This window comes from Littorina saxatilis, unplaced genomic scaffold (genome assembly GCF_037325665.1).
Source record: "Littorina saxatilis isolate snail1 unplaced genomic scaffold, US_GU_Lsax_2.0 scaffold_1131, whole genome shotgun sequence".
NCBI lineage: Eukaryota > Metazoa > Mollusca > Gastropoda > Littorinimorpha > Littorinidae > Littorina > Littorina saxatilis.
The window spans coordinates 12,334-39,038 of record NW_027126370.1 but is presented as its reverse complement, the minus strand read 5'-3'; the positions used below and the strand labels follow the sequence as shown (position 1 = coordinate 39,038).

The 26,705-nt window shown below is 43.3% G+C and overlaps 2 protein-coding genes across 2 annotated transcripts; one reads left to right on the top strand and one right to left on the bottom strand.

Moving 5' to 3' along the window:
• Nucleotides 1–3,633: 3,633 nt before the first annotated feature.
• Nucleotides 3,634–25,747, bottom strand: LOC138954796 (excitatory amino acid transporter 3-like). Its single transcript, XM_070326564.1, has 10 exons — nucleotides 25,687–25,747; nucleotides 24,723–25,154; nucleotides 12,426–12,601; nucleotides 10,858–10,900; nucleotides 10,524–10,557; nucleotides 9,249–9,423; nucleotides 7,313–7,546; nucleotides 6,798–6,992; nucleotides 4,495–4,629; nucleotides 3,634–4,051 (listed from the first exon to the last, which is right to left on the bottom strand). The coding sequence occupies exons 2-10, from the start codon at nucleotides 25,047–25,049 to the stop codon at nucleotides 3,634–3,636; spliced, it is 1,737 nt and encodes a 578-aa protein (XP_070182665.1). The 5' UTR covers nucleotides 25,050–25,154; nucleotides 25,687–25,747.
• LOC138954798 (uncharacterized) lies at nucleotides 17,724–22,627 on the top strand. The gene is made up of 2 exons (XM_070326565.1): nucleotides 17,724–19,170; nucleotides 20,121–22,627. The coding sequence occupies exons 1-2, from the start codon at nucleotides 18,180–18,182 to the stop codon at nucleotides 21,065–21,067; spliced, it is 1,938 nt and encodes a 645-aa protein (XP_070182666.1). The 5' UTR covers nucleotides 17,724–18,179; the 3' UTR covers nucleotides 21,068–22,627.
• Nucleotides 25,748–26,705: the final 958 nt, after the last annotated feature.

Sequence of the window (26,705 nt, the reverse complement as noted above, 5' to 3'; positions counted from 1 at the left end):
GTGAGAGGAGGGATGGGGAGAAGGAGAGAGAGACAGAGAGAAAGAGAGAGAGAGGGGGGGTGGTGGGTGAGAGGAGGGATGGGGAGAAGGAGAGAGAGATAGCGGATTGATTGTGCGAGAAGTGTATATTACGATTTCTTTACAAAAAATACCCCCCAAGAAGAACAACGTATAGGCTACTTTGAAAAAGTGCAAACATAACTTGAAACGAAAGCATCTAAGAAGAAAAAATTAACAGCAACAAGCAAAGACTAGACTGCGAACAAAACGAACTGCTGTGAAAACACACACCAGTCCCCCGTCACAACCACACACACAAACACACACACACACACACACACACACACACACACACATACACACACACACACACACACACACACACACACCTACACTGTGACAATCATGATCATATAAAGTCAGTTGAACATCTGATCTAATTTAGAAATAACATCAAGTTCTACTTACCGATTAGATGGAGAGAAACTTTAACTCGCTCCTTGTGTGTTGTACAACCGGTTGTTTTGAGACGGTGACATGTTCAGTTTTCGCCTTTTATTGTTACCATAAATCCGGACATGGGAGACGCACTGCGTCATGCTTCAAGTTCTCATGTCGCAACTGGATTTCCCCGGGTTGCAGTTTTCAGTCACAACCAGTAATGTACACTGACAGCTGTCTATCTGCTCGTTTGTTCGGCTTCTATCAACCTGTTGTTCTCTATCTTCTTGTTCATGTTTTGGCTTGTTCTGTTTGTTCGTTCATGGGCTGAAACTCCCACGGCTTTTACGTGTATGACCGTTTTTACCCCGCCATTTAGGCAGCCATACGCCGCTTTCGGGGGAAGCATGCTGGGTGTTTTCGTGTTTCTATAACCCACCGAACTCTGACATGGATTACAGGATCTTTTTCGTGCGCACTTGGTCTTGTGCTTGCGTGTACACACGGGGGTGTTCGGACACCGAGGAGAGTCTGCACACAAAGGTGACTCTGAGAAATAAATCTCTCGCCGAACGTGGGGACGAACTCACGCTGACAGCGGCCAACTGGATACAAATCCAGCGCGCTACCGACTGAGCTACATCCCCGCCCTTCTTGTTCATGTTTTGGCTTGTTCTGTTGCGTGCTTTGTTTTCCCCTTCTGTTTTGTTCAGTTGTCCTTTTTGTTGAAACTCATTTCCATGTTTGCGCGTGCGCGTGCAACGCTTGTGTGTGTGTGTGCGTTTGTGTGTGTGTGTGTGTCAGTGTGTGTGTGTATGTGTGCGTGCGTGCGTGTGCGTTCGTGCGTGTGTGTTTGCCTTGTGTGTGAGTTTGCATCACATGTCCATTTATTTATATGCCTATGCTGTATGCCACCAGGCGTGAAAGGCAGTAAGTAAGTAAGCTGTATGCTTACCTGCATGCCTGTATCAGTGATTCGAAGCACACAGGCTTGCCAGTGTAAAATGTGTAACACACAAATCAGCCTCCACACAACGACAAAAACACACTTGAGATAGTTTATTTTAATGGAATATATTTGTTAAAGGAAAAAGTATTATTAACAATGCAAGTAATGACTGAGATAAAAGTCGTTTACGTTCACACACGAAAATACACTCGCCGTTAATTGACAAACTATGATGCATGGCAGACATGAACGATGTAGCCAGTTTAACCGCAGATATCAAACTCAGTGCCCTAAGTTATTTTGATGATTCGGTTTTTCCTCCCGTTTTAAAATTGGAACGGTGGAAGGTCCGTGCTCTTGCGAAAGACGCATACAAAACTCGGTCATACACAAGTAAAAGTTCAAAGTTTTGCTCTCTTTTAAGGACAGACTAGTGTATTTAAATCCCGGGTCAAATTCATTTCATATGTTGTGCATAGGTTCCATTCGGTGTTTCTCCCGTTTTAAAATTGGAACGGTGGAAGCTCCGTCCTCTTGCGAAAGACGCATACAAAAGTGACTCTGTCTTCCAGAAATCAGTAAAAGTTCAAAGTTAAGGACATACTAGTGTATTTGAAACCCGGCTCAGATTCATATAAAATGTTGTGCATAAGTCCCTCCAAGCACTAGGCAGACATCCTTGGAAGAAACGGGGCGGTCACCTCATTAACTTTTGCTTTTAATGATATTTATATAGGAGTAGTCGGATCATTTAGGTTACCTACGCTAACTAGATGGCTTCAACCTGATTGGAAGCTCGCGCCATCTTGTTTAGCGTAGGTTCCTAAATGTAGTCGGATATGATTTTCTCTAAAACGTTTTCATATTGAATGTGATCGTCATTGTCATTTTTGCCATTGCATATTTGTTAAATAATACATTTTGTTTTGTAGAAAAATGGGTAGAAAGTATCAATATATCATATGTTACTTGACAAAATGTATGTGGAATGTTATCTATGATTCGAAGCCATACAAGAAAAAAATCATCATAAATTTAGTGGTAAATCGTAATAACGCAATACATGTAACCCCGGGTCAAATCATTACCAAATTCAAGCACAGGTAATTTAAGTTCACTATGCACAGTATCAAAACACCAACAGAAAGTAGGGTGTTACCATACAGATTTCTCAAAATGTGTCCCCGTCCCAACCCAACCTGCACTTTCTGACTGACAAACCTGAACAAAACATTATATGTGACCCTCCATCACGGGATGAGTCGCATGTCACCTTTGCATGATTTTCATATTTTTACATTTTCCTAAAGAGTTTTTTTATGCTCTATCCAGTGGTGAAAACCGTTTTAGAAAAGAGCAAAACCTGTTTGAGTTATAAGCCTGTGACTAAGGTGACCCTCACACTGTTACCAGACACTCCCCGGACTTATATTAAGCCTAGCGCAGAACCGCGCGAGGTGACATGCGACTCATTTCGTGGTGGAGGGTCACATATGTTGTTTGTGTGTTTGTGTGTGTGTGTGTTTATTTGTTTGTTTGTTTTGGTGGTTTGTTCTTCCGTTGAAAAATTAACTAAAAACAGTAAGCTGTACATAGCACAACCAAACACCTACTAAACACTCACCTCAACAGATAAATGATACCTTGTCTGTCCGTCCGTCCGTTCGTCTGTCTGTCTATTTGTCTTTTAATCTGCTAGCAATTCTCTGCGTGACAAGAAGCAGGCACCGGGTGAACACAAAATGTTTATGCCAGCAAAAAGGGACAGTAGCAGCTAGTATTTATCTTCAGTGAGTAATAACAGGTAACAACAGGTAACACCCCCGGGTGAGGTGGAATGATAAATTACACCGATAAAACAAAACTGACACGAGAATCCACGCAAGAAGCGTAGCTGGCTAGGGTTGTTTGAAAGACCAGGCTAAGCAATAACATTCCTAATATAATACGACTTATGGAAATAACTCTGCCGGGTTTGTATGGGTTGTGAAAGAGTGAATACTCTTGGAAAATATGAGGCACGCTTTCCCGCGTGACATTATAGGCCAATCACTATCTATAGCGGCCTGCCTGTGGACAAGGACCACGTTTCGGAGACAACCCCCTTGCTGGTGAATGCCCTCTAATGTCACGCAGGAAAGCGTGCCTCATATTTTCCAAGAGTATTCACTTTCACAAGCCATACATACCTCGCACAGTTATTTCTGAACATCCTCTATCGCGCCTCAAACCACGTGCGGATTCTATTCCTTGTCAGTGTGTGTTGGTTGTTCTGCTGCTCCTCCCGCAGCATTCTCTTCACCCTGAGGCGTACCCTTGCTCCTGTCTCCGTGGAAGTCTACGGCTGTGGATGGGAAGCGTTTCGGCTGGCCTTCGTCGCTTTCAGCTTGTTCCACTGTTAACCCTGACCCTGGCTGAAGAGGAGGAGGGCAGTAGTTCGACACAGTTGTGTCCTGCCCACCATACTCCGTCGTGGTGCCTGTATGGGTGGAAGAGTTGCGATGGTCCAAATAGGTGTTCTGTAGGGCCTCGAGGGCGGTCTTCTGGGCCCGCAGCTGGTCTTCCAGGTCCATCCTCTCCAGGTCCTTGAGGGACAGCGCGTGCACGACGGCCGCCCCGAAGGCGTCGCCCAGAATGTTGATGGACGTCTGGAACCGGTCCCTGGTGGGCACAAACAAGAGACTCAAGTGGTGGTGTGCACAAGAAAGTGCTCAACTGCGTGGGATCCAAGCCCTGGGTCGGATTGGGGGAAATCTTAAAGATATCCGTCTCAATTTCAGCCAATCCGAAAGAAGAGACTCCAGGGTTGGTTCGAACGATAACTGAGTACCCAACTTTGGTTGTACCAAGCACTTGTACGGATTGGTTGAAATCTAAGATTCTAAAAAATCCATTTCAGCCGATATGACCGAGCGCTTGATATTTGATGCTAACGGGTGACGCTACAATTTTGTTTAAATTCTTGCCTTAAAGAGTTGTATACATCGGATGTTTGCGCTGCCCCCCCCCCCCCCCCTACCCCCTCCCCTACCCCCTGCTATACTTATAATGGCGGCCACCATGTGCACAATCTAAAAACCTTGCTGCAAGTCGTGGATACTCACAGAAACCAGTCCACAGAAAGGATGAGACCGATACCATCGACAGGAAAGCCAACAGCCGTCAGCACGATCACCATGGTCACCAGACCGGCCTGTGGAACTCCTGCTGCCCCTATAGCCGCTGCAGTGGCCGTGACACTGTTGATGATGCAAAGAGAGGTTCGGCGTCATTCTCCTTTTTGTGTGTGCAGTAAATACAGAGCCTAGCCCCTGTTACAACATACTGTTGATAGACTTGAAAAATATACATGGTGTAGAAAGGCATACCGTCTACCCTGCAGAAAATCCTGAAAGTGAGCACTTTGACGAAGTCTTAGTCTTTCCCCGGGGTTTGTCCGATGTAGATGGCGGTTAAATTATGAGTCAAACATTGTTTTAAACCAAAAGTGAGCACCTAACGCCAACAAAACACCAACACAACACCAACACAACGCATAAAACAACGCCAAAACAACACCATTATAAGACCTACACTACATAAGGTCTACACAACGCCAACACAACACCAACACAACGCCATTACAACACCAAAACAACGCCAACACAACGCCATTACTACACTTACATTACATCAACACAACGCCAACACAACACCAACACAACGCCATTACAACACCAACACAACGCCAACACAACACCATTACTACACTTACATTACATCAACACAACGCCAACACAAAAGCAACACAACGCCATTACAACACCAGCTCAACGCCAAAACAACGCCAACACAACACCATTACTACACTTACATTACATCAACACAACGCCAACACAAAAGCAACACAACGCCATTACAACACCAGCTCAACGCCAAAACAACGCCAACACAACACCATTACAACACCAGCTCAACGCCAAAACAACGCCAACACAACGCCATTACAACACCAGCTCAACGCCAAAACAACGCCAACACAACACCATTACAACACCAGCTCAACGCCAAAACAACGCCAACACAACGCCATTACAACACCAGCTCAACGCCAAAACAACGCCAACACAACACCATTACAACACCAGCTCAACGCCAAAACAACGCCAACACAACGCCATTACAACACCAAAACAACGCCAACACAACACCAACACAACGCCATTACAACACCAGCTCAACGCCAAAACAACGCCAACACAACACCATTACTACACTTACATTACATCAACACAACGCCAACACAAAAGCAACACAACGCCATTACAACACCAGCTCAACGCCAAAACAACGCCAACACAACACCATTACTACAAGTACACTACATCAACACAACGCCATTACAATACCAGCAAAACGCCAAAACAACGCCAACACAACACCATTACTACAACTACACTACATCAACACAACGCCATTACAACACCAGCAAAACGCCAAAACAACGCCAACACAACACCATTACTACAACTACACACTACATCAACACAACGCCATTACAACACCAGCAAAACGCCAAAACAACGCCAACACAACACCATTACTACAACTACACTACATCAACACAACGCCATTACAACACCAGCAAAACGCCAAAACAACGCTAACACAACACCATTACTACAAGTACACTACATCAACACAACGCCATTACAACACCAGCAAAACGCCAAAACAACGCCAACACAACACCATTACTACAAGTACACTACATCAACACAACGCCTTTACAACACCAGCAAAACGCCAAAACAACGCCAACACAACACCATTACTACAAGTACATCAACACAACACCATTACAACACCAGCAAAACGCCAAAACAACGCCAACACAACACCATTACTACAACTAAACTACATCAACACAATGCCATTACAACACCAGCAAAACGCCAAAACAACGCCAACACAACACCATTACTACAACTACATCAACACAACGCCATTACAATACCAGCAAAACGCCAAAACAACGCCAACACAACACCATTACTACAACTACACTACATCAACACAACGCCATTACAACACCAGCAAAACGCCAAAACAACGCCAACACAACACCATTACTACAACTACACTACATCAACACAACGCCATTACAACACCAGCAAAACGCCAAAACAACGCCAACACAACACCATTACTACAACTACACTACATCAACACAACGCCATTACAACACCAGCAAAACGCCAAAACAACGCCAACACAACACCATTACTACAACTACACACTACATCAACACAACGCCATTACAACACCAGCAAAACAACGCCAACACAACATCATTACTACAACTACACTACATCAACACAACGCCAACACAACAGCAACACAACGCCAACACAACACCATCACTAACCTGATTGTGAGCACTTTGACAAAATCCATTTCTTTGCCCACGGTCTGTCCGATAAAGATGACGGCCACGGCTTCGTACAGAGCAGTGCCGTCCATGTTGATGTTTGCCCCGACCGGAGCCACGAAGGCGATGACCCTAGGGTCCACCTTGTTGTTGATTTCCAGGTTCCGCATCGTTACGGGCAGTGTGGCAAGACTGGTGGGAACACAGAATCAGGGTGAGGCAAGAATTTTGAATCCCCGAATATTTCGTCCAACGGGCTAATTGCTTTTAAGCTATTCGCTCCCTGGCTTCGACTATTGTTTTGCTCCGGATATTTTGTTCACATACAAACGCACGCATACAGGCAGGCAGGCAGGCAGGCAGGCAGGCAGGCAGGCAGGCAGGCAAACAGGCAGGCACATGCACACATACAAACACACACAGTGGAGAAATTGCGAAATTGACGAAGCGGGAAACTGAAATGTGAGCAACAAAAAACAAAAACAAAAACAACAAAAATTCTCGCCACCCACCTGGACGCAGTAGCCAGCGCAGTCAACATGGCAGGCAGCATGCCTTTGATGAATTTAAAGGGGTTCTTCCTGATGATGGCGTAATAGGTAAGAGGCAGAGTGATGAAGCCATGCAGACCCAGCCCCAGTAGCACGGTGAGACAGTAGAAGGCAAGCTTGGAGAAAGCAGTCCTGGGGTCTTCCTGTTTGATCACCTCGCTCATCACCAGAAACAGGACGCCGATCGGAGAGTACCTGCACGCCGATAATGCCAGAATCAGCACACACGAATTCCCCCGAAATCGGCGTATGGCTGCCTAAATGGCGGGGTAAAATCGGCCATACACGTAAAAACCCACTCGTTCAAAAAAACGAGAGTGTACCGAGGGATATTCAGCCCATGCACACAAAAGAAGAAGAAGAGCACACACACACAACATTAATTACAAGAAGAACAAATGCTCATTCGACGCACCCGAACTCGACATCAACGTTACCTTGAAAATTTACCAGGTTCAAAACAGACTTAGGTCGTATCTGTGTTTTATGTCATCAAAGCATGTAAAGTTTCAAAGACCTCACTTCTGAAACGTTAAAAAAAAGAGAGGTGTTCATGTTTTATTCAAAATTTGACCCTGCTGTAACCTTGAGATTTGACGAGGGTCAACCAAACGTTGGTCATGTCTGGAGGTCATCAAACCAATGGAATGTGTGAAAGTTCAAATCTCCAGTTTCAAAAAAGTATAAGAATAAAACAAAACCCAATGTAACGTTGACATTTGACGTATGTCAAACATACAATGAACCATGGACCATGGTCTTCAAACAAATGTAGTGCGTTAGGTTTCCAAGTTCGAGCTTTCATAACGTCAAAGAAAACCCTCGTCGTTAAGATTTGTTCGTCAACGGACAGCCATTGGTACGACTGGCCGCACTAGACTCTCCTGATGGCTCAAGGGATTCAATAATTGATTAAGTAAAAAGTAACAGGAAACATTGACAACAAAAGATTGATTGTCAACTCATTCAATTGATTAGAGAAGAGATGATGATCATGACGATGACGATGATGACGACGAGGATGATGATGATGATGACGACAACAAATACGAGAATACTAATGGTGATCTGAACTCAGCCACAACATCAGAGACAAAATGAAATGACCCCCCACACACACACACACACACACCAAATCAACCACAACAACAACATCAACAAGAAGAGCAAACGCTCGATCGAGTCACTTTCGCAGTTCTGAATATTATATGAGGCATCAGATGGACAGGAAGAAATTGCTATTCACAACACAATGAGTCACGTTCACATAAAATTTGAGCCCGGTCACTTTTATAGTTTCCGAGAAAAGCCCAACGTTAAGTTGTGTGTTGCCGAACAGAAAAGGCTAGTTATCTCCCTTGTTTTTCTGATAACGTTCGTAAAAGGCTACAGATGTAAATACTTTGATGTAAAGAATAATCCTACAAAGTTTCAATCACATCCGATGAACTTTGTCAAAGATATAAAATGTCTAATTTTTCCTTTGACGCTGACCTGTGACCTTGAAAAAGGTCAAAGGTCAACGAAACCATCGTTAAAGTGTAGAGGTCATTGGAGGTCACGACTAAACAAAATATGAGCCCGATCGCTTTGATAGTTTCCGAGAAAAGATATAAAATGTCTAATTTTTCCTTTGACGCTGACCTGTGACCTTGAAAAAGGTCAAAGGTCAACGAAACCATCGTTAAAGTGTAGAGGTCATTGGAGGTCACGACTAAACAAAATATGAGCCCGATCGCTTTGATAGTTTCCGAGAAAAGTCCAACGTTAAGGTGGTGTCTACGGACGGCCGGCCGGACGGCCGGCCGGACAGACTAACACTGACCGATTACATAGAGTCACTTTTTCTCAAGTGACTCAAAAACATCAACAACAAAACACTAAATACAAAACTGACCAGATAAAGGCAGTGACCAATATGATGGACACTTCGTTGATAGCTTCGAACAATTTCAGCAGCGCTTCAGCTTTCTCGCCGATATGGTTAATGCAGGCAGCTATCATGATTGAGACTGATACCACCCCCAACATATTGGTGCCTTCTCCTGTCACCACTTTGGAATATGTCTCATCTGCAAGAAATTTGAAAACGTAGCATTTCTTCCTTAAAGACATATATGACAGCAACAAAACTAATCCAAGACCCTCTCCTGCGATACCGATTCAGCCTCGATCTTACTCTCTCATTTGTTCCCGGCCTACTCTAGAAACTATTCACATTTAAGACGTATCACAGTAAAAGGTATAAGGTTCCTTGTTTCTAACAGTTGAACATCTTGTCGAGGGAAACGTCCAGGGTTACCAGTTGGTATCGTACATTGTTATCTGAGTACATCGCCCGGTGTAACACGAAATTTTTACTCCACGAAAAATTTACTCCGGAGTAAATATTTCGTACGAAATTCTTACTCCGAGTACACTTTTCGTACGAGAAAAGAACTCCCCAAGGCACGAAAAAATGACTCCCTCCACGAAACTTATACTCCCCATTTTTTTTACTTCCAGTAAAAATCTCGTACGCAAAAATGGGATGCGGGCGAAGGGATAATGCCAATAAGTGATCTCGCGCAAACGAATGTCGCGCTACCCTCCCTCCACCTCTTCCACCACCAAGACAAACAGGGGACAAGGGAGTAAAAGTTTCGTACACCTGGCATGGGAAGTTAAATTGCTCGTGTTGGGGTGAAGTAATTTATTCGTTATTTAATTATTCGTCAGGGGAGTAATATTTTTGTACGAAATGTTTACTCGGAACTCACCTGTCTTGGGGAGTCATTTTCTCGTGCAATGGGGGAGTGCTTTTTTCGTAAAGAGAGTAACTTTTTCGTACGAAATGTTTACTCCGGAGTAAAAATCTCGTGGGAGTAATTTTCTCGTGTTACACCGGAACCCCTTTTATTCGTCATCCTTCGTTCCCGGACCTCGCTTACCCGTATGATGCTTATGACTCGAGTTGTTCACACTTTCTGTCCATAACATAACGCTGGTTACTGTCCGTCTGGTTTACATCTTTGGCAAGCTTATGGGTTCATTTAGCAGTTGGGTTGTTTTGGTTCTGCATGTCTGTGTGGGGGGGGGGGGGAAGGGGGATAGGTTTAAGTAAGTGTAAAAACTGATTGTTTAGATGGCTTTCCTTATCTTTTTCACGATGCATCTATTCGCCACGACTCACTTGTAGCCAGATTCTTCATCATCTTTGGCACTTTCTGAAAGAAAAAGACAGTTACAAAGATGTTTCAAAGCTTTAGCGTGATTTTGATTGATGTCAAGGGTACAGGCATAGCAAACACACACACACACTCACACGCACACACACACAATCACACACACACACACACACACACACACTAATTCACTCTCACTCATACTTGCAGATCGAGGGCTAATTACACCTGTATAGAAACCATTAATTGTGTTGAAACATATCGGCCACAAGGTTTAAACACGCCATGACCATTTACTCTATTTTGTTCGTTGTATGTGTGTGCACCTTATACTCCGCTTACCTTTCTAAAGCACATCTCCACCATATTGTCAGGAAACAGGTTTCTGAAAATAGAAGAATTGTAGAAAGGATGCCTCAGGAGTGAAACGCTTGACTGTGAATACAAACAAGAAGAGCAATCGCTTTACCGACTCCCTTTTATAAAGTTCATATTATGGGCAGCTAGGGTGCAGTCACTCTGTGGCACAATGTGACCTTGACAGACAACAGGGGGCAATTTAGTATAATTTATACAAAGTGTAAAAGTCACCAAAGGCTATAAACTAGCTACGCTTCAGGTTCCCTGTTGTATCTCAGAAGGACATCAAAATATCAAAATTCTAAAAATTTTTATTAAAGCCTAATATTAAGTGGGCCAGGTCGATTTCGCGAAGTCTGCTTTACGAAGCGCGCAGCACGAAGCTTTCGCACTGAATTTTGGCTTGGCTAGTTTATATACAGACTTCGCCAAGTTTTCGCCAAGGCAAGTTCGGGCTCAATAAGGGCCCGGTCACACAGCGCCGCGTCCTTACCACGACCATGCCGATCACGCCGATCTGAAAAAGTTATCAAATCGGGGCGTTTCGCCGTCAAAATCCAGCACATGGCACTAATACCCTTGTCACATAATATAGACGCCGCTTCTGCTACGACGGAAAAGTGTCCGACAGCGTGGCCAATCGTGGGCCAAACGTGGCAGGATCTCCATGAGCGTGGTTTGGTCGGGGTGGGATCTGCTAGGTCGGGAAGCTTGCACGCTCGCCCCACGCTTATGCTGAACTGCACAAAACAAGCGTAGTCGTGTGCAGTCGTAATGTAGTTTTTTTTTATTCGCCATGTGCTTGATTTTGACGGCGAGCCCCCCTAGACTAAAAAAAATAATTTCAAAGAGAGAAAAAAATTAAGTAAATAAACTTGAAAACAAAGAAAAACAGATGGCTCAGATTGCACCAGATTGCTCAATTTTCCTTGATTTTGATCCACATTTTTCCGAGGGGACCCCCTAGGAGCCAATCCTTTGTCTTCTAACTGACGGTTTTGGACGGTTTTGGAAAGTAGTTGGGTAATTTGCTGGCTCAGGTTGCACCAGATCGGTCAGTTGTCCTTGTTTTTATCCAAATTGGTCTTTACTTTTTGGACGGTGTATTAGGGGAAATTACTTGGCTCAGATTGCACCAGTTTGCTCCATTTTTCTTGTTTTTATCAACATTTGTTTTTGTTTTTGGGTGGGTTTTTTTTTTTTTTTGTGGGGGGGGGGGGGGCATGCTCCCTGGCCCCGCTAAGAGGTTCGAACGCTTCGCACCCTCAACTTAACGCTTCACGTGGTCGAATTGTCCCTAAAAGAAATTTGGAAACCCCCCCTTAAAAATGATGTGATCCGCCCCTGATAAGGGACGTGTGCATTGCCAGGACCACTATGCTGTAGGACAGTGTGACGTGTTTGTGATAATGTTTTATAGTGCAGTGTGTTATTCATTGATATCTGTGTGATTATATAATGTTATGTTGTTGTTGTATTTTTTTCCAACGATTGTACAGCGCTTTATAATTATGCATTATCATTATTATTATTATTATTCCCTGTGGTACCTGACGAGGTTGAGGAACGTGGCGAGCGCACTGACTTCGTCCCTGTTAGAAGTCTCCTTGCTCTGGTCCTTGGTTCCCGGCTTGATGGTGACGACCAGGATGATGCCCAGGATGACCGCCAGCAGAGTGGTAGTCATGTAGTACACAACGGCTCGGAGACCCATCTTCTCTGACACCTGTAGATAAATGGGAACAGTGAAGTGTGTGTGGTGGTGGTCCTTTGTTGACCGTAAAAGAGCTGACCACCTGGTAGTACACGACGGCATGGAGACCCATCTTCTCCGACACCTGTGGACGACAGGTGTGATAAATGCGAACAGTAAAGTGTGTGTGTGTGTGTGGTAATCCTGTGTTGACCATTAAAATGAAGGTAGCACACAACGGCCCGGAGACCCCGCATCTTCTCCGACACCTGTAGACGACAGGTGTGATAAATGCGAACAGTAAAGTGTGTTTGTTTGTTTGTTTGTTTGCTTAACGCCCAGCCGACCACGAAGGTCCATATCAGGGCGGTGCTGCTTTGACATATAATGTGCGCCACACACAAGACAGAAGTCGCAGCACAGGCTTCATGTCTCACCCTGCAGGGCTGAATATTGGCGGTCGCCCGATCGCCCCCGGCGGGTTCAAAACGCGTCGGGCGGGTTCGAAATTCCTCTGAAATCGCCCGCCGGGCGGATTCAGATTTCGCTGAAGCACAAAGTCGTTAGGCAACGTAGTTAATCGGAACGGCCGGCGAACAAATATCTCTCGCGGGCGATCTCAAAATCTGTCACTTCTCTACTGCCCACTCATCCCCCCCTCCCCCCCTCTCCCCCACTTTGAGAAGGACTCAGGACTACCACCAATCAAGGCCAGACACATTGGCTAGACAGCTACCCCCCTCCGCCTCACTTGACCGTGTCATCACCCCTCCAGTGCCAGGAGCCACTGGCGATTGCATCAGCAGTCAAAATAGCTACCACCCCCACCCCCTCCCTCCCCCCTCCCTCCCCCCTCCCCCCCCCCCTCTTTGCGCTATTCACTTCACCCCCTCTCTTATCTTATCCTACGAGGGAGGGAAACAAAAAAATGTTAAATGAATAAATTATAATAAAACAAGTCGCGTAAGGCGAAATTACTACATTTAGTCAAGCTGTGGAACTCACAGAATGAAACTGAACGCACTGGGTTTTTTCACAATGACCGTAGTCCGCCGCTCGTGCAAAAGGCAATGAAATTAACGAGCCTGTTTAGCGCGGTAGTGGTTGCGCTGTGCTGCATAGCACGCTTTTCTGTACCTCTCTTCGTTTTTAACTTTCTGAGCAATTTCCAGTAGTTTACTCTGAATCGCTCTACACACACACACACACACACACACACACACACACACACACACACACACATACACACACACACAAACACACACACACACACATACACCACGAACCTCGTCTCGATTCCCCCTCTACGTTAAAACATTTAGTCAAAACTTGACTAAATGTAAAAAAAATAAAAAAAATAAAAGTAAATAAATAATTTTTAGAAAAAAATAATTAGAAAAAATTAATTGAATAAATTAAAAAATAATTTTAAAAAAAGTCGCGTAAGGCGAAATTACTACATTTAGTCAAGCTGTGCCTCGCGCCCCCTAATTGGCGTAGAGGCGCGTCCCCCGGGTGGTGGATGGGGGAGCCTTCTCCACTAACTTCTGAGAGAAGGTCGCATCACTCTCGATGCCGTGAACCTAATTAGGATCTTTTTCTTGTTTCTTTATTTCTGCCTCCCCAAAGTCCTTTTACTTTCCTTTTCTCACCCATAAAATTCTTCACTTATTACCCTTGTTAAGTGGTTCTTGTATAGAATATAGTCAATGTTTGTAAAGATTTTAGTCAAGCAGTATGTAAGAAATGTTTAGTCCTTTGTGCTGGAAACTTGCATTCTCCCAGTAAGGTCATATATTGTACTACGTTGCAAGCCCCTGGAGCAAATTTTTGATTAGTGCTTTTGTGAACAAGAAACACTTACAAGTGGCTCTATCCCATCTCCCCCCTTTCCCCTATCCCATCTCCCCCCTTTCCCTCGTCGCGATATAACCTCCGTGGTTGAAAACGACGTTAAACACCAAATAAAGAAAGAAAAGTCAAGCTGTGGAACTCACAGAATGAAACTGAACGTAGTCCGCCGCTAGTGCAAAAGGCAGTGAAAGTGACGAGTCTGTTTGGCCCGGTAGCTGTTGTGCTGTAGCACGCTTTACTGTACCTCTCTTCGTTTTAACTTTCTGAGCGTGTTTTTAATCCAAACATATCATATCTATATGTTTTTAGAATCAGGAACCGACAAGAAATAAGATGAAATAGTTTTTAAAACGATTTCGGAAATTTAATTTTAATCATAATTTTTATATTTTTAATTTTCAGAGCTTGTTTTTAATCCGAATATAACATATTTATATGTTTTTGGAATCAGAAAATGATGAAAAATAAAATAAAAGTAATTTTGGATCGTTTTATAAAAAGATAATTTTTATTTTAATTACAATTTTCAGATTTTTAATGACCAAAGTCATCAACTAATTTGTAAGCCTCCATGCTGAAATGCAATACCGAAGTCCGGCCTTCGTCGAAGATTGCTTGGCCAAAATTTCAATCAATTTGATTGAAAATTGAGGGTGTGACAGTGTCGCCTCAACTTCTACAAAAAGCCGGGTATGACGTCATAAAAGACATTTATCGAAAAAATGAAAAAAACGTCTGGGGATATCATACCCAGGAACTCTCATGTCAAATTTCATAAAGATCGGTCCAGTAGTTTACTCTGAATCGCTCTACACACACACACACACACACACACACACACACACAAACACACACACCCATACACACACACACACACACACTACGACCCTCGTCTCGATTCCCCTTCTATGTTAAAACATTTAGTCAAAACTTGACTAAATGTAAAAAAATTGACCGAGCTCTTTACACGTGGTGACATGGTAGACAAACAAACACCTGAAACCCGGACAAACAGGCAGAGCAAATCCAGTAAGCACCCTTTACAAGGCGGCTTAATAATCCAACGCATGTTCGCATGCTGTCAGAGATCGAACGAGACCCGAAGGGAAGTAACTCATTACCGTCTCTTTCCAAAGTAAATGACGTACACAGTTTCGCGTCACTTCACCTTCACAGTACCAATGATATTACTCAGGAACGGCCCATACTTTCTAAAGAAATATTCAACATAACAAGAAGAGCAAACGCTCGATCGAGTCACTTTCGCAGTTCTGAATATTATATGAGGCATCAGATGGACAGGAAGAAATTGCTATTCACAACACAATGAGTCACGTTCACATAAAATTTGAGCCCGGTCACTTTTATAGTTTCCGAGAAAAGCCCAACGTTAAGTTGTGTGTTGCCGAACAGAAAAGGCTAGTTATCTCCCTTGTTTTTCTGATAACGTTCGTAAAAGGCTACAGATGTAAATACTTTGATGTAAAGAATAATCCTACAAAGTTTCAATCACATCCGATGAACTTTGTCAAAGATATAAAATGTTTAATTTTTCCTTTGACGCTGACCTGTGACCTTGAAAAAGGTCAAAGGTCAACGAAACCATCGTTAAAGTGTAGAGGTCATTGGAGGTCACGACTAAACAAAATATGAGCCCGATCGCTTTGATAGTTTCCGAGAAAAGTCCAACGTTAAGGTGGTGTCTACGGCCGGCCGGCCGGACAGACTAACACTGACCGATTACATAGAGTCACTTTTTCTCAAGTGACTCAAAAAGTATCCTTCTACACAACCCACGCCATCCAAATAGAAACAAGAAAGGGAGGTAACTCATTCCATAACAAGAAGGGCAAAGCCCATACGACTCACATGCTTGACCTTCTGCTTTACACATTTTTCCTTCCAAAATACATGTGACCTTGACCCAAGGTCAAGGTCATCCAAGGTCATGCAACACAAAGCTGTTAATTCAAGACATAGGAAGTACAATGGTGCTTATTGGCTCTTTCTACCATGAGATATGGTCACTTTTAGTGGTTCACTACCTTATTTTGGTCACATTTCATAAGGGTCAAAGTGACCTTGACCTTGATCATATGTGACCAAATGTGTCTCATGATGAAAGCATAACATGTGCCCCACATAATTTTTAAGTTTGAAACAGTTATCTTCCATAGTTCAGGGTCAAGGTCACTTCAAAATATGTATACAATCCAACTTTGAAGAGCTCCTGTGACCTTGACCTTGAAGCAAGGTAAACCAAACTGGTATCAAAAGATGGGGCTTACTTTGCCCTATATATCATATATAGGTGAGGTATTCAATCTCAAAAACTTCAGAGAAAATGGGAAAAATGTGAAAAATAGCTGTTTTTTAGACAACATTTATGGCCCCTGCGACCTTGACCTTGAAGCAAGGTCAAAATGCTATGTATGTTTTTTTGGGCCTTGTCATCATACTCCATCTTGCCAAATTTGGTACTGATAGACTGAATAGTGTCCAAGAAATATTCAACGTTAAAGTTTTCCGGACGGCCGGCCGGCCGGACGGACGGACGGACGGACGGACGGACGACTCGGGTGAGTACATAGACTCACTTTTGCTTCGCATGTGAGTCAAAAACCATGTAAGTAGGAATTGAATATATATTGTGACACTCTCAGTGGGCAGCACATGCCTTTCAATGCTTTTGAGGCCACCCCCGGGCGAAGCCGGGCCCTGAATCTCTACTATCTTCTAAAACATTCCTAAGGAAGGGAGATAACTCAAATCAAAGTTATTTTTCAGCAAACTGAGTATGTTGATGGTAATACTTTTACACTGTCTGATTCTTATAGAATATATAGAGTCGAAGTGAGAAACAAAATGCTAGTAATAACATAAGACTAAAACATTTATTATTTATTTGGCAAACGAGTCCGTACCACGGAACCACACACACCAATAAAACAAACTCCGCTGTTACCGCCCAACAAAGCATCCAAATATCGGAGCACGTAAAATGAAATTGAACAAAAGCATGGCGGCTGCCAAACCAAAACACTCATCTAAAAATATAGATCAGCCTGAACCAAAAAGGGGAAAGGGAAGTAACCTGCGGGAATTCCCGCACTCTTATTAGTATGTCAGTGGGTTTCGTCCCCTGGCTCGGTTTGTAAAAGCGTTAAAAGCTAATGATTATCTTCCGTTTGACTACCGTTTAGGAATGTAATTTTTTGCATACAAAAAACAAAGCCTATTCCTAACAATTTCATAAAATTTGAGCTTAAGGGGATGTGCGGGGGTGATTTTTGAGCTTTTGGGCAGATTTGGGCATTTAGACATTTTGACTGTTTGGAAAACTGTGGTCATTTTTCTTTCAATTTCTGCCGTTGATGTTGCATATACATGGTTTTTTTGTGTAATAAAAATAAATTCAATAAACCAACCCTCGCCTGATTGCGTTCATTTGTCCTGAACTTGCCTTATTATTGCCGATTTTCAACACCTTGATCAGCAAATTTGAGCAGACGACAGGGCGAACACTGCATGACGTTGCATGCTACATAGCCTCCCCTGTTTGCATGTGACCGTTGTTTCGTTATTTTCCGGACTACTTCGGCTCTAACGGAACATTGTCAATGTAGTTCAATCTACGCCAACTTCCTTATACGGAGAGTATGACGTACGATGCGATCTTGATTCGTTCAACCGGGGTCACGTGGTACAACAATGGCGCTTGTTTACAAGCAGTGAAAGTACACGCTCCTGTGCAAAAATGGTTCGCACCAAGCCATCAACAACCAGAGGAGCCCCAAAATCTACGAAAAAGAGGACAGATCAAGTGAAGAGTCAATGGAAGGCGAAGAAATCAGCGCAATCAGCTTCTGTGCTGACTGACGTGACAGAATTTGTGCCGGTTTTGGGGTCGTCTGCTAGTGCTACATTTTCCGCGTCGATTCCTTCAACTGAAAACATTCTCGGCACGAAGACAAGAAGTGAGTTCAAAAAAGAATCGTATGAGAGGTTTGTTTCCGGTGGAGTTGACACTAAGTCATCTGCTGCTACTGAAACCCTGGTAAAAACCCAGAGGGGTGTTGTAGACTTTGCCGAAGTAGACAGTATGGTTGCAAGTTTGTGCTGTCCACAGTGCAAAAACAAGTGCTTGTCTCTTTGCACAGACTCCAGACCAACAAGTGGCTTGGCAGTATTTGCCCAGGTGAACTGTTCTTCGTGCGAAGAGCCTGTGTATGAACAGTATCTGGCGACAAAATTTAAATCCAAGACAAAAGTGTTCGACATGAACAGACAGGCAGTGTATTCCTCGCTTGCTTGTGGACTGGGAGCCACCACATTCAGAAATTTCTGTGAAAACATGGATTTAGCTGGACTTCACCACAAGACCTTTCATACTCATGCCAGCCAACTATTCACACAACTAGAGGGATTCCGGAAGCATGTGTTCAGTGAGACTGTTGCATATGTTCGAGAAGTTCATGCAAGATACTGTGGCACTACTCTTGGTGTCGATGACACCCTGAACATTATTGTGAGCTATGATGGCACCTGGCTTACTCGTGGACACTCTTCGCACATTGGAGTTGGGTGTGCTGTGGACTTACTTACTGGACTCTGTGTTGATGCCCATGTCATGTGTACCTACTGCCAGGTGTGCGAGTCTACGGGGCAGAAGCTGTTTCAGGAAAAACCAGAGGAGTATGCGGCCTGGCTCGTGGACCACTTGGACAAGTGTGAGGTGAACTATAAAGGTAAATTATATTTGTTTGCACAGAAATATTTGAATAGAGTTTATTTCAAATTTAAGCAACTTACTCAAATATAGCAAATTACAAGTAAATGTAATAGTGATGAGTGGATATTATTTTCCATGCATTCCAGTGAAACTGAAAACCAAAACTAAAGGCATGGATGATGGATTACAAAAAAGCGTCATAAAGACAGATCATCAATTTATGATAATAATAATGAAAGTTGTAACACATGCATATATAAATCCAATTTTTAAGAATAGTTCAGGGCATGGGGGAGTGGATGTGTGTGATGAAAATAATAAGAAAACACACACAGATAGAGAGAGAGAGAGAGAGAGAGAGAGAGAGAGAGAGAGAGAGAGAGAGAGAGAGAGAGAGAGCTGTATTTACAGCATGAAGTGAGATTCACAAGTCTTCAGAATCAACGGGCTTAGAACAGAGGGAGCTAGTAGTGGTCAGGGGGTGGCAAATAGTTTACACATACATACATGTATACATGTGTGGCCACATACATACATGTACCGTATGTATGTGTGGCACAATACAAGTGTATTTAAAAATGTTCAAATAGTATCAATTGATGAATATTATGCTTAACGTTTACAATCTAACATGTTCAGTGCCACAATATAACATGTTCTCACCACTATTAATAGGTAACATGCGCCTTGAGTCGCCTTGTGGGGTGAGATACGTGCGCGATATAAATCCTCGTAAATAAATAAAAGTAAATAAATAAATAAATAAAAAAATACCTGCTGCTAGAAATTTAATATACAGTAATTTGGTAATTCCATGTTTATTTCAATTCTTTTCTGTATTAATTATAGTTGAAGTATTAGCTGTACAATGACTGTGAATAACACATGCGTGCACACACACACACACACACACTTAAAAAATACTCTGTTTGCAAATTACATTTCTTATTTTGTTCTTGTTTGCAGGCTCATCAGGGATGATGGAGGTGGAAGCAGCCCGTGTCATATGGCGTCGATCGGTGAACACCAACAAGCTTCGCTACACAACACTTCTGTCGGACGGTGACTCCAAGACTTTTACAGAGCTCAACGACATCAAGCCCTATGGTGAGGATATTCACATTGACAAGGAAGAGTGTGTGAACCATGTGAGTAAACGACTTGGTACAGCTCTTCGCAACATGGTGACAGACTGCCGAAAGCGAGGGGTGACTCTTGGTGGACGTGGAAGGGGTCAGCTGACAGGCAATGCCATACGCAAGCTACAGATTTACTACAACCGGGCAATTCGTAGCAACAAGGATGTGTGTAGCATGAAAAAAGCAATCATGGCATCACTGTACCATTGTTTTTCCACTGACGAAAATCCACAACATGAACTTTGTCCTGCTGGAGAGAGCTCGTGGTGTTTCTTTCAGGAAGCGCTGGCGAAGCACCAAGTTCCAGGTCCACACAAACACCTCATCCACACACCCCTCAATGAGGAGAAGTTAGCTGCACACCTGTTGCCCATTTATGAGAGACTTTCTGAAGAACACCTACTCAGCAGATGTGTTTCTGGCAAGACACAAAATGCCAATGAGTGTCTCCACAGCCTCATTTGGTCAAGATGTGCTAAGGACCACTTTGCTTCCCGCAGTCGTGTTGAGTTTGCAGTCTTGACTGCTATTAGAGAGTTCAACTTTGGACCTGCTGCTGCTGCCGACTCTGCCCAGTTCTTCGGATTCCAGACTGGACATCACATGAAGAGGCTTGGAGCAGCCAGGATGCACAAGAGGGTGCGGAACAGTCTGAAGGCTGTGAGAGACAAGCAAAGTAAAAGGAGAGACAAAGTGCGGGCAGCCAAGTCAAAGAGACTGGAAGAACTTGTTCAGCTGGAAGGTGGCCCTGCATATGCTGCAGGCATGTTCTAAGTTTTGACTATGTAAATGTTTTAACATAGACGGGGAATCGAGACGAGGGTCATGACTCATGGTGTGTTTGTGTATAAAGTGATTCCGAGGAAACTACTGGACCAATCTTGATAAAACTTAACATGAGAGTTCCTGAGTGCGATATCCCCAGATGTCTTTTTTCCATTTTTTGGAAAGATGTCTTTGATGACGTCATATCCGGATTTTTTTAGGCAGTTGAGGCAGCGCTCTAACACCCTAATTTTTCAACCAAATTGATTGCAATTTTGGTAAAGCAATCTTCGACGAAGTCCGGACTATGGTATTGCATTTCAGCTCAAAATTTTAAAAATAAAGTAATGAGTTTGCTTGTTAAGTTTGTCATTAAAATCTAATTTTTAGTAACAAAATAAACTTTGACTGCATTGCATTCCTCATTTTTTCCTGAATTCAAAAATATATAGATATGTCATGTTCACTCTAACAATGTGCTCAGAATTACAGAAAATAGGTTTAGTAAGTACTATACGGTCTCATGCTTTGCGGAGACGAGCGTGATCCGTCTCGGTATTGTTAGCCGAGACTATCTTAATGTATCTCGTAGTCTTGGCGATGACTGGTTTGTGGTGTTGATATTTAAGTTTCATACTGATTGACTAAATGTTTTTATATTGCTTCACGCGACTTGTCATTGTTATTGTGGTTAACATTATTCTCATATATATTGTGGTTATTGTACGCATATGTGCAATTAATGACTTGGGTACGTTTCGTAATTTGGAGCTAGCTTGTGTGTGTGTGTGTGTGTGTGAATGTGAACGTGAACGTGAACGAGTGAGCGAGCTTTTTTTGGTGTGCATGCTGTAATTGGGAGTGTGTGTATGCATTGTTTGTAACTCGGGACAAACAATTTTCATAGTGTACTGCACATGTTTGAAATAACTTATGTTTTATGTCTTCCCTAACTTTTAAACTGTGTCTCTAAGGTGTGAAAGACATTCCTCAGTGTGGAATTTGGAGATACATGTATGTATTTTGAGTTTAATTACAACTATCAATGGTTTCAAAACAAATTGTGTGCGTTTTTGCCTTTTCCTCAGTTTGCATGTTTTGACATTTGGGAACGAAATGATTTCAAATCTACTGGTTAGATTTCTGTGAAATTCTGCATACTTGTACTTTTACATACTATCTACAGAGTTACCATTTGAATAATGAATCGGAAAAGAAATGTTGGCTTTACGATTTTTTTAATATTAAATTTTACGCAAAATTTCAACATTATGATAAAAAAAAATTTTTTTAAATAACTGTAATACTCACAGAAAAAATAAATGGTAAATCTGTAGATATGATCTAAATCTATATTTATGCAAAATATTGGACAGAAATCGAGCATTTGGATATGGAAAAAACGGTTCCTAAAATCCAATATGGCTGCTGTTTACTTTTCTGTTTCTATAGCAACGACATACACAATAAACAAACACATTAACATTTTTTAATTCAGAGACCATCAGTATTATAACAAAAGCGACACAAACAGTGCTGATCATCAGATATGGAAAATAGCGATTTGGCCCTCACATGGCCTTAATTGACCCAGAGATACAAGTCTTACCCGACAAACACCGACCGACTGACCGCCCGCCCGCCTCAAACAAACAAACAAACAAACAAACAAACAGACAGAGCAAATCCAGTAAGCCCCATTATTCTAATGGCGGCTTAATGAAGGTAATATACAACGTCTCTGAGACCTATCTTCTCGGACACCTGTCACTGAGTAGAAGACAGGGGGATGAATTGGAACAGTGAAGTGTGGACGGTGCTGGTCCTGTGATAACCGTAAAAATGCTGATCACCTGGTGGTGCTCAACGCCTTGGAGGCCCATCCCATCTTCTGGGGCACCTGCCGGAGACAAGAATTTTTCACCGATGAGATAATAAAGAAATGGAACTGATGAAAAAAATTACTTAAAACGCATTGTATTCTTGTCAGTTTATATCCTTTTTTCAGTGCTGCCCGGTACCTCAGCTGTTATAGATAGCACTGGACTTACGATCCTCGGGTCACGGGCTCGAATCCGAGGGCGGACACGGGTCAACTTTAGAGACGGCATTCAAGTCCCATCCACGTGTCACCATTGTGACACGTGAGAGATCTCTGGCAGTCTGCCAGAAGTGCAGGTAGGTGGCTGGTCAAGTTACACCTAAATACATCCATACACCTTGGTAGTGCGGCCCTGGTCGCTGCTAGCTTTACACAAGTTTGGATGAAGCGACCCGAATTTCCCAGCGATGGGACTATACAATAAAGAAAAGAAAACGAGAAAAAAACACGAGAAAAAAAAAACACAGAAAAAACATCAACACACAAACGAGAAAAAAAAACCAACAAGGATTCCAGCCATGGCCGGGAGTGATTGTCATGTAGTACACAACAGCTTTGAAGCCCATCTTTTTGGACACCTGTGGGAAATGGGTGTGGTGAGGTGTGCGGCGTGACAGCCCTGTGGTGCCCGCTTTGCTGATCAGCACTGTCCAAAAAGATGCAAGCCAGGCAAATGGGGAAACCGGTAGAAAGTACAGTCATTCCTTTCCAACCTCTCTGTGTCTGATGGAGAAGTTTTGCATTTGAATAAGGACATCCATTAAAGACCAACCAGAGAGCAAAACTTTTTTCTGTTCAAAACATTTTTGTCACAACCCAGGTTAATATTCCGAAAACGATTTTGCAAAATTTTGTGTTGCTGATTTTTTATTTAATAAAATCCGATTTCGCGCACCTGATCAAACTGCACCGGGCGGCCCTGAGGCCAGTGACGTCACTCGTGGAACATCATGGCGGACGGTTGTAACTCTGCGGTTGTATCTTCTACCGAAACAGACGTTCCCCCTTTCAAACGGCGAAGGAAAGTCGACTAATAGCGACAGGAAGTGGAGAAAACATTGTTAATGGGCCCGCTAGCCGCTGGGGGGTACTGCCTGACCAGAACTCTCCTGGCTGTCAGTCTGCTGTCAGTCTGCTGTCAGAATACCAATATTAGCAACATTCCCGTTTGATTTTGTCATTTGCTCGTTGGCTTCGTTGGCTTGATTTTTTTTAACATCAACAATGTATAGCTATAAAAGTGTTTACTCTAGCATCTGGCTGTCATCCTGCTATCAGAAAGTCAATCTTTGCAAAAAATCCCCGTTTGGTTTTGTCATTCGCCCGTTGGCTTCATTTTGTAACAATGTGTAGCTATGAAAGTGTTTGTCCCAGCATCTCCTGGCTGACATTCTGCTATCAGAAAATTCATCTTTGCAACATCCCCGTTGGATTTTGTCATTTGCCCGTTGGCTTCGTTTGCTTTTTTCTTCACATCAACAATGACTGCGAAGCTATGACAGTGACTGTTTACCCTGGGATCTCATGCCTGTCATCCTGATATCAGAAAGTCAATCTTCGCAACATCCCCGTTGGACTTTGTTATTCGCCCGTTGGCTTCATATTTTTAACAATGTGTTGCTAGGAAAGTGTTTGTCCTAGCATCTCCTGGCTGACATCTTGCTATCAGAAAATTAATCTTCGCAACATCCCCGTTTGGTTTTGTCATTCGCCCGTTGGTTTCGTTGGCTTGATTTTTTTTTTAACATCAACAACGTGTAGCTATAGAAGAGTTTACCTTACCCTAGCATCCATGGAGCACATGCCGGTGACGAGGCTGGACATGATGAGCGGGATGATGGTCATCTTCAGCATGCCCAGCAGCAGGTCCCCAGGGAACTTGAGGTAGGTGACCTCGTCCTTCGTGTAGGCTTTGTCGCGGAGCCTCAGCAGCACGCCCATGACCACGCCCAGGATCATGGAGGTGATGAGCAGCAGGATCAGCAGGTTGCTGACCACATACCTCCGCAACTTGGACCTCCCGTCTTGTGGGGTGGGAGGCTTGACTGTGATGTAATTTTCGTCTACTGCGGCGGTGGTGAAGTTGTTGCCATTTTCCGCCATCGCCATCGCCACGGCCAGTGCCGATGTCGAATCTGATTTTTGTTGCAGAGTGGTTTTTGGTGGTGGCAGGGTTATTGTGTGAGGGTGTGGCTTCTGTGCGGAGTGTGGAGACTGAAATGAGATTGAGAACGAGTGAAAAGCAGGGATATTCGGTGATGGGCATTTCCATGTGAGCTAAGGGTGGAAAGAGACAGGGTGTGGGGGAGATGGGGGCTGGGCTGGGCTGGGCGTGTGTGTGTGTGTGTGTGTGTGTGTGCATGTTTGTGTGTGAATCACTGAGCGTACGTTCGCTACCGTGCTGTGCAGGCTCGAATATGGCCAATACAACTGGCAGACAATAGAAATGGTAGGCCCTACTCGTTTTGTCGCTGGTTAAGGCACCTTTGCAGAAAAGTCTTCCAATAAACGGTTTGCACTTTTACGAAGGTCTGCGTTTTCGATTTATCCAGCGGCTGCGATGCGAAGAGTTTTATATGCTGTACACTTGATACAATGTAACAATAATGGTACAACACCTTATCATAAGGCTTATGGTTTTTTGGTCTTGCTTTTATCAGTAATATTCCATTTGGAACAGTTCTAGCAGTCTGTATGTGGAAGCTACCTCCAGTTACAAAGCCATTAAAAGTGACTCTAAACTTACTGGACAAAATACCTTTGGCTTTGGTCGCACAAATTCCCTTGAGAAAATGTTTTTCACTCTGACGTTTCTAGTACATAAATGACGCAATCATCTCTCAATGACCACCTTCTCTTAGTCTCGGTCATTGAGTCTCGAATCGAAAACGGTGCTTTCAGTCTTGGTTTCCCTATTATATTTGACGTTTTTACATTTAGTCAAGTTTTGACTATAAATGTTTTAATATGTGACCCTCCACCACGGAATGAGTCGCATGTCACCTTTGCATGATTTTCATATTTTTACATTTTCCAAAAGAGTTTTTTATGCTCTATCCAGTGGTGACAACCGTTTTAGAAAAGAGCGAAAACTGTTTGAGTTATAAGCCTGTGACTAAGGTGACCCTCACACTGTTACCAGACACTCCCCGGACTTATATTAATTAAGCCTAGCGGAGAACCGCGCAAGGTGACATGTGTATGATGTGACTCATTTCGTGGTGGAGGGTCACATAATTATAGTCTATAGACCAGGAATGGAGACGAGGTTGGTGGTGTATGTATGTGTATGTGTGTGTGTGTGTGTGTGTGTGTGTGTGTGTGTGTGCGTGCGTGCGTGCGTGCGTTTGTGTGTGAGAGCCAGTCAAGTCAGATACTGCAGAGCTGGCCAAGAGCACAGTGGAAGCAATGCAACAATTTGACTTCAAGTTCAAGTCGTTTTGTCGCAGATGAGGATCTGTGATGACTACACATACCTTTACGTTGCCAGCCAAACAAAACTTAGTGCGGTTTTTCTTGTTTTTGGAAAAACTTAGTGCGGTTTTTCTTGTTTTTGGAAAAACTTAGTGCGGTTTTTCGCATCTCCCGCCCGCAAAATGTGTTACAGTAACATTAATGTTCCCCTTAAAGGCACAGTGCAGCTCACAGCCTTCGTTTTGCGTTTTTGTTGCAGCTGAGTGCATTTACAGTTCAAAAATCCTCCTATGGTTGTAAAACAAACCCAACGACGACATCTGTGAAGCTCGACAGTTGGCTTGTTCACAC

What these genes read in the sequence shown, in the direction of transcription:
- LOC138954798 (XM_070326565.1), top strand. Translation starts at nt 18,180, where the DNA reads ATGGTTCGCACCAAGCCATCAACAACCAGAGGAGCCCCAAAATCTACG. An exon ending in GTGTGAGGTGAACTATAAAG is followed by an intron (nt 19,171 to 20,120) that starts GTAAATTATATT and finishes TCTTGTTTGCAG; the next exon opens with GCTCATCAGGGATGATGGAG.
- LOC138954796 (XM_070326564.1), bottom strand. Translation starts at nt 25,049, where the DNA reads ATGGCGATGGCGGAAAATGGCAACAACTTCACCACCGCCGCAGTAGAC. An exon ending in ACGTTCCTCAACCTCGTCAG is followed by an intron (nt 10,901 to 12,425) that starts GTACCACAGGGA and finishes TTCTATTTTCAG; the next exon opens with AAACCTGTTTCCTGACAATA. An exon ending in TGGAGATGTGCTTTAGAAAG is followed by an intron (nt 10,558 to 10,857) that starts GTAAGCGGAGTA and finishes TTTTTCTTTCAG; the next exon opens with AAAGTGCCAAAGATGATGAA.